At 32.1% G+C, this 8,829-nt stretch overlaps 1 protein-coding gene across 1 annotated transcript; it reads left to right on the top strand.

Moving 5' to 3' along the window:
- Positions 1-4: 4 nt before the first annotated feature.
- Positions 5-8,617, top strand: LOC118753564 (protein gone early-like; the record flags this gene model as incomplete). The annotated part of the gene is made up of 9 exons (XM_036488451.1): positions 5-223; positions 331-458; positions 2,781-2,884; positions 2,985-3,094; positions 3,437-3,622; positions 3,691-3,875; positions 3,952-4,074; positions 7,477-7,992; positions 8,059-8,617. Coding segments are annotated over 9 exons (1,662 nt in total), but the record flags the coding sequence as incomplete, so codon positions are not given.
- Positions 8,618-8,829: the final 212 nt, after the last annotated feature.

Genomic DNA, 8,829 nt, shown 5'->3' with positions numbered 1-8,829 from the left:
AAATATTTTACTACAACCTGAATTATGTGTTGAGTACTCTTATAATTTCGTGATTTTACATTGTCCAATAGGCATTGTGTCGCGCGAAGCAGATCTGTTTGCTGATGAAATTTTTCATTATGAAAAACGCATTGTTAGTCATATCGATTCGGTAAAACAATCCGATGAGACTAAATTGAATGAAATAAAAACTTTAGCTGAAATGAAAACAATAGCACCATCTGTAAGTATTTTGCAATTTTACGACATACAATTAGAAAAAAAAAAATATTGATCTTTATAAATATTGTAGGTATGTATTTACTATTATTTTTGTATTTTATTCTATAGTTGCCAATAATGGAGTCACTTCAAGCGATTTTTAGTCATACAAAAATTAGCGACGAAACTGAAATTCTAGTCCGTGACGTTAACGTCTTCAGCGAACTGTCCACTGTGGTATCTACTTCTGATAAGAAGTAAGTAAGGGAACAAATAATGAAGTTTTCAAATTCGGAATGGGAGGTTTGACATTTTTTAGTTTGAAGGGCGTTGGTAACGCGTAGTGTACTTTTTTTAGGGATGTGAATGATCAATAAGGTATAAATTTTGAACGGGTGAAAATTTTTCTTCGCGTTTTTTTTTTGTGTTTGTTAAGTAGAAAATTGTCTATTGATAGCCTTAACAAAAAATTTAAATATGCTCCAATTTTACCTTGAAAAATTACCCCAAATTTAAGCAATAAAACAAAGTTTTTTTACATTAGAAAAAAAGACATATTCCTTTTTTATTTTTTGTATTGGAGGAGACTAATGTAATTATTAATAGCTGTAAAAACAATCATAAAAATCGACTTTGTAAACTGACCAGAAGGAGAATTTAACACCATACGATTTTCATTTAAACTTCAAGATCTTCGAAAATTTAATTTTTGTTTTTTGGATTGCAAAGCTTTATGTGGCTAACGTCAATTTAATGAAAATTATCGATAAAATTAAAATTTATAATTATTTTTTTAAATTTTATCATGTCAAGTCAACCACAAATTGGTTAGAAGATATGTTTATTCATATTAAAGTTGAGGAAAAATTTAAAATTTTTCCTTATTTTTTTGCCCAACCTGAAATTTTTGCAACTATAAGTGACAATACAAAAATATTAATTTTTTAATTTGACTTTGAAAAAAAAAAGTGGTTAAAAAATATTTATACCAAAATATCTCCAAGATCTGCCGCAACTTCTTTTTCCGTTTTTTGTTTTTACATTGTGGCGAAAGGATGTGATTAGAGGATCGGAAGGCATCAACAACATTTTCATTAAATCAGCATTTTAGTCTCTCCTGTTGCATTTTCTAGTTTGAACAATTCTCACAGATACGTGTTTTATTTTTTCAACGCAAAGTTAAACATTTTTTTGTCTATAATTATAATATTTTTTGACTTTAAAGCATACATAAAAACCCGCCCTTTCCCGCAGTTGTTTTATGTATGCAATTATTTTGCATAATTCAAAGTAGACGCCTGCATAAATAACTTTTTGGGCTAGTTCTGGTTGAGTTTCTAAAAGCTTAGGTAAAGGTAACAAATGTAGCATATAAACCTTTTACTATCAACACCATACTGAATGAACTTAGAATCTAAGTCTTAGATTAATACAAATTTAAGAAAAAGCTTATATTAAATAAACGATTAATGTATCTTTCAAACAAAAGCAAAATTTGTAAAATATCTTATGCCGTTTATGAACACTACGTCTCCAAAGTTGAAAAATGTTCATCACCGTTTTTTTAGTTTGACTGAATTTAGCTCAGTTTTAAATCAACTATCTTTCGAACCAAAGTAAACAGAGCAAAATCGAAACCAGATTTGGAAAATTCAGAGTTTCTTATAATTAGGTCATTATCACAATTAAAAATATTTCACCTTGTTTTATGTTTTTTTGCCTATTTTTGATCACTCACACCCCCAAATAGTGTACCGTGCAGCGTACATGTATTTTAATTGATGATGCTTTGACTTAATTCAATTTTGATGCTGTGACCTTTTAGTTCGCTTTCATATACATACTATACATACATACATACATATGTACAACATCTGGGTGTACATTAGGGTTGTCCAAAACAAAGTAAAGTCGGAATTTTAATGTTCTCACCCCCGAAAAAATTGTACCCGTTTTTTATTTAGATTAAAAAAAATATTTAGTTTTCCATAGAAATGGCATATGATTCTTGAAAATTAGTATTTTTTGCTCGGAAAACTGTGTTTCTCTTCAGGAGACTTCCATTCAAAAAATACCCAATTGTTTACTTAATCCTTTTTTTAATACTAGCGATTTTTCGTGTCCTAAAAACATCAAGAAATGCGACGTGGGAGCCCATAAAAAATCGCTAGTATTAAAAATGATGAAATAAGTAGTGGAAGTATCCTGAAGAGAAGCAAAGTTTTCCGAGCAAAAAATATTAATTTTCAAGAATCATATGCCATTTCTATGTAAAACTTTGAACTCTTTGAGCGACCTCTAAATATTTTTTGATTTCAAAATGAAAAATAGGGATATAATTTTTTTTCCTTTTTCACAATCCTAAGGGGTGAATATTAAATTCCGACTTTACCATTTTACATGCATTTTTGGACAACCCTAGTGTACATACATATGTAAAAAGTACATACATATGTAAAAAGTAGTTTTTACCTTTATTAGCCTAAACTTCTCAAATTCCACAATCTTTGTTTGCTTTTTTTCATTACTGACCTGAATGAAGAAGTAAAGGCATTTAATAATATTATGCAATATTTTAGACCAATTAACAATTTCATAATCTGGTCGTTGGCACGCCATCTGCTGCCACATTTGTCGCGGGAATACCGAAATTTGGTGGAGAACTTTGATCACGCCATCTACGGTGAGTTTGCTTTGCTTGAGTAGTTTATTCGTTTTCATATTTCCAAGGTTTTTTTCGTTTACCTTTGTTTATTTATATTTATTAAAATATTAATTTAAAGGTCGCACAGCTACGTATCCACGCTGGATGATTTGTTCACAAATAGTACGCGATTGGTTGCCATTTGCTGTTGATGCTCTGCAGCAGCAACAGAATACAGAGCAATCGAAGGTTGGTTCCAAAATGTCTTCCACACTTATTTAAATAACAAATCAGACTACACTTTCATTATGTATTTTGATGCGCTGAACAAGAATATGAAATCCATTTTGCTTCACCACGTCAGGATTTTTTTCGAGCTTCAAAAAGCGTGCCTGTCACTTAATATCCGAAATGTTTTTTAGGGTAAGCAAAAAATCCTGACGTTATGGAGTAAAAGGGACTTAAGATTTGTGTTCAGGTCACCATGGTGGCTGTCTAATTTTACTAAACTACAACAAATATTTTCTAAAAAAAAAACTTTCTAAAAAAATATATATATATATAAAAATATGTATACCATTTATTGTATAGTCCAAACGATATGCCACCCAAGACTACAAGCATGGCGAGTCGAATTCAGCCCATTATCCCAGCAAATCAGAGGGGAACGATGCATTTTTACGGCTCATGTACTACAGCCTACAGAATCAGTTGAAAGATTCAGTTAATCAGGCTAATTGGATTGATAAACGTGTGAAGGGCTACATTAGTGATAAAGTAAGTAAATCTTTTATTATACAATTTTAAAACTCAAAATACTTCCTTCTCTAATTTGTACTCTCCAGTTGACCACTATGCGCCTGCAGATCGGCATACCCGAGGAAGCGCTTACCGAAAGCTCTTACATAAAGGATTATTACAATGATTTGTTGTTGAATAATTTGTTTTTTGTTGAGCATTTGGAGTCGATTTGGAGTTTTCGCAAAGTACGGATGGAAGCGAAATTGAAGCCTATGAGTATTGTGGATACGTACGTAGTTAGATTTGCAAAAAAAAAAAATATTTTATATTTATGATTATTTTTTTTTTCAAATTCATTTCCACAGTATTGTTTCCGAGATGTACACGCGTGAAACTCCACAGGCAATTAGCTATTCGAATATTTTGAATATGTTGATCATATCAAGAGGTATCGCTGCATCCGCATACTATGACTATAGATATCCAATGTGAGTATATAGACGTAAATTTTTGAATTTATAAATTGAATGTTTGCATTGTAAATTGAATGATATTTATATAGTTTAAACTTTAAACGAAGAGATATAAGGAATAAAAACAATTTATATTTATTATTGTTCATACGTAAGAATATATACTTGTCCTAACAATTTTTAGAGATAGTTGTTATAAAAACACAAAAAGAAACGTAAGGAACAATTAGCCGGGGAATATTGAAGAAATATCTCTTTTCAATATCATATGTTTTTAACCAATTATACGGGGAAACCGATTAACCGGGTTCAATTATGCGGGAAAATTTACACGGATTTTTTATGAAATATTTTTTTACCGATAAGGTAATTAAAATAAGCGGGGAAATTAATTATTCGGGGTACAATTATGCGGGTAATACCGACTACCCAAAATGTTTACTTGACCGTTTTTTTTCTTAATTCAGCATCATCAGTTTCTCGTTGTAGTGATCAGCAATATTCTGAAATAATTTTAATTTTGTTTTTTCCTCCGATATTATATTCAACAATTTTTATTGAGCTTGAGGCCGTTTTTAATGAAAAATTATTTTCGAAAAGCAACAGTAATTTTGAAAAATTGGTAGAAGTGATAGCTATCCTCGCCTTGTTCGCCTTGTTTATCACTGAACCGGCCCAAATTATGCGGGAAGAAGTCGAAATGCGAATGAAGGAAATGAATTTTTTTGGACATGTTACAACCCATTCCACCGTAGCATTCAAAAATTCGTTAAAACCGTGACATAGTCGTCGCTTTTGTGGTTTTCAAAGAAATTATTGCATGTCGTTCATAATTTTACGAATTTGAGGTCTTAAAAGGACGAAAAAGTACTAGATGATAGAATAAAAAATTAAAACCTCATTTTATTTTGGCTTCACTTAATTTTGGGAACATCACTTTAAGATTACAAAAACCTTCCTAGTTACATCTAATGTTTTTACAAATTGGGGGTATTCTCTGAGTCTTGCAAAGCCCTTGCACGGTGCTTGGATTGCCAAAAAAAAAAAACGGTTTTCCTATGGACAGACATTGTGCAAGGGCTTTGCAAGACTGCGAGAATACCTCCATCTTTAAATGCAGTGGTGGTAGAACACATTTTCAGCTTTAACCAATGGGACGTTTAAAACGTTTTTCTGGCCTATTTAATGCTGCTCTTTGGATGGCCATATTTTGCGATCATAAAAAATGTTATATTAAAAAAAAAAACGGCCAAGCAAAAATGTTTGAGTTGTGTATCCAAAAATTACATTTTGTTTCCATAAAAGGTTTAAAAACTCAGTAAACTTTCGTCCGATTTTCCAAAATAAACACGAGTGTTTTTAGTTATTAAATTTAGTTTTACAATCTTATAAAAAAAGCGTATAAAACTCATCAAAATTTAAAAAAAGGCGAAACAAGTAAAAAACAATAATATTTGTTGGCTGGGTAAATACAAACATCATTCATAATCAACTAAGTTACAGGCTTATTAGCGCGCAAAAGTACGAAAACCCGGTTTTTAACCGCAAATCAAGATTTTGGGGGTGTTTGGAAAATTTTATATTTCGATTCTTGTTTTACTCGAAAAGACCTACCAGAAAATATATATAACTTCCCAGGTATTTTTTGGTATCGCACAGTGTTATTTGAGATTTTTATTTTTTTCGTCTCGTGGGACATTCAGCCCAATTTTCAATACTCCCAGGGAGTTTGTTCTCCGAGAATTGGTTTCTCCCGAGAAAGACATCCTTCGATAATTACTTCCCAGAGAGTAGAATTTTCCCCGAAAATTTTAGAGGTGGAAATTCGAACTTCGAAACAGCAGTTTGACACTTTTTTGACAGCTCAATTCCTCCATTTAAAATAAAAAATCCTCAGGGAATTTTTATTCATGATAGGAGGAAAGGGAAAAGGGAGAAAACTCCCAGAGAGTTTCTTTACAGAATCGGCCTGATTTATTTTAAGATGGAAATGATTTACGTCTTCTCTTAATAACTGTATGGGACTTTTATTGAAATGAGACTTCTTAATTGAGTTCGAAGATTTAAAGCCTTAAATATGTAACGCCACGACTGTTGATGTCATCGTTTCGTTCGTTCGATTTCAGAAATGAGGTGTCAGATTAATGCGCTTTGCTTTTACGTGGTTTTAGTTTTTTGAACAGGGTTGCCAGATGTTAGAAAATCAAATTCAAATAATTAAGCTGGGAGATATTTGCGTTTAATTTCATTCTACAACAAACAACATAATAATATGATTTCTAAACTTTTTGCAAAACTCGCGAAAATTCAATAAATGTTCATGCTAATTTTCAACTTTTTAATCAGATTTTTTCTTGACTTTGTAGTCCATTAAAATCTAGCATTAAAAATGCAAGGTCGGACTTACTCAAAAATCGCATTGATTTTTGAAAGTTTTTTTGTTGAGGGTGTTTTGCATTTTTTTCATATTTATAAAGTATTTTCGAAATTTTTTTTGTATGGTAGAGACTGCGTGAAAAAAAATTGCCAAAAATCAACGGTAATTCGTAGCTACTTAGAACTTCTACTTTATTACAATAAAATTGATGGGGCAACAAATTTGCATACTCAAATAAATTCTAAAAACTTATTAAAAAGTTGAAAATTTGCTGAATTTTCGCGTGTTTTGCACAAAGTTTAGAAATTATATCTTTATATTTTTTGTTTTAGAATGAACCATATTTTTATAAAAAATTGGCAGAAAGATATTACAAAAAAAAACAGCTGTGCCAATACTTTTTTCCCGCAGTGTAGGTTGAAGTTATAGCTGATATTTCGGAGATCACTGCATTTCCTCATCAGTATTCTTCACCACGGTCACTGGGATATAAACCAACGAACTCAGATTACAAAGCCAGTAGCCTACCCAGTTCGCCACGTAAACTGTTGTTGCTTTGACATATGAAAAAGTGGAAAATTTTTCACTTTACTATATTCAATTTGAAAGTGTTATAAAACTGCATACGCAAAAATTTTCTTAAAATTCAGATTAAAAAGATCGACATATTGATGAAATTTTGAGGGATTTTCCTAAATTTTGTACAAAGTTGAAACTTTGAATTGCATGGTTTTCGTTAAAACTTAACCAAACTTGAAAAATGGTGTTTGTGAATACAAAAAAGATCCACTTGCGAACGCTTGTTTGAGTCACTATAAAATTGGGCTGGCCGTAATGTTTTCATTAAAAACGTTACAAAAAATGCGGACAGCTCGGTTTTATAACTTCCTATTAAATAAAAAATCGAAAGCCGGTGTTTTTTTTTTTTGAATATTGCCCATCCTTTATTTTTAGGTCTGCAGCCTTAAAATGTTTTCTTTAGTAATTTAATTCATATCGCTTTTTATTTCTTTCTTTTCCCTTTCATCACACAATAATAGCCCCATAAATTTTGCACGCATTGGCGCTGATATTTTGGAAGTTTTAATTGATTCAATCTACACCTTTGTCGAGCAGTACAAAGCCGAGCATACGATATTGACCAATGAGAGCCTTGCAGCACGTTTTGATTTACCCAAAGTGGATGTGAATTGCATTTTAGGTGAATCGCATGCGCACAGCCATCACACGGACGAATTGGACGAGATGTCAGCGCATGCGCTAAGAAGCTTTCATTACACATTGAGTGCTGCGAGAATCGCTGCACGCGCACAAACTAACTTCATAGAGGCGATCGATACGGGGACACCGATCACTGGTGCCAGCATCGAACAGGGATTGACATATGAAAATCTACGATTGACGGAACGCCATCGTATGCCTGGTTTGCGTTCATTCAACGAAAATGAACTATTCACACTCGCCTACATGCAGAAACATTGTAGCACGCTGATTGCTGATAAGGATTATGCGCCAATTAAGCCGCATGTGGAGCGGCAACTTGCTGAGGAGTATTTGTGAGTAGAAAGCATGGGAATTTGTGCGCTACATTTATTTCATTTCAACTTTTCTTTTGATTGCAGATTCAAGGCGACTTGGCAGCACATACAATTTCTGCCGCGCTCCATTAGCTGTGCCACGCCGCCGGAAGCACGCTGTTCAAATATACTCTAAATACAGATAGGAATTTTTAGTCGTTTTGTTTTTTAACTATTTTTATTGCCAAGACTAGAGACAGATATAGCAAAAACTACGCACATTACATTTACATACATGCATGCATTTTATTGTAGTTTTACAATATTTGTAAAATAATTTTATTGTACTTGTAGTATGTATATGTATTTATTAATTAGGGCATATAGTTTATAATTTTTGTATTTAAAAATTTTTACGAGTGCTGAGATACTCGTAATTTACAAACTACTTTTAGCTAGAGTTCAGTAAGGTTTTAGGTGAACATTTGCTTTCCATTAGATGTGTACACTGCTTTTATTTGCATTAGATATAGTGGCGAAATACTATTTAAGGTTAAATTGAAGCCGAAAAAAAGACAAATATGAATTTGCAAAACAAGATTGTGTAAATGTATGAAACAAGAATGTAGCTACGATTTATTAAAAAAAAAGAACATAAAAAGTAGTTAGAAGTGTAAAAATAAAAATTATTGAAATTTTAAAACGCAACCTCGGTTGTTTTTTTATTTTTGATCTCCACCAACCACCAAAATCACCACCAAACACCACAACACCACAATAGTAAAAATTGCAAATTATCTAAAAAATAAAATTCGTCGCCCGGGTTCTACGAAATCGCTCCTGCGCTCACAGTTTGTGCCTTTCACCAGGGTACCA

The sequence above is a fragment of the Rhagoletis pomonella genome, unplaced genomic scaffold (genome assembly GCF_013731165.1).
Source record: "Rhagoletis pomonella isolate Grant_MI unplaced genomic scaffold, Rhpom_1.0 Rhpom_scaffold_00002, whole genome shotgun sequence".
NCBI classification, from domain to species: Eukaryota; Metazoa; Arthropoda; class Insecta; order Diptera; family Tephritidae; genus Rhagoletis; species Rhagoletis pomonella.
Note: the sequence above shows the minus strand (reverse complement) of the source record. Positions and strands in the feature narration are given on the sequence as shown.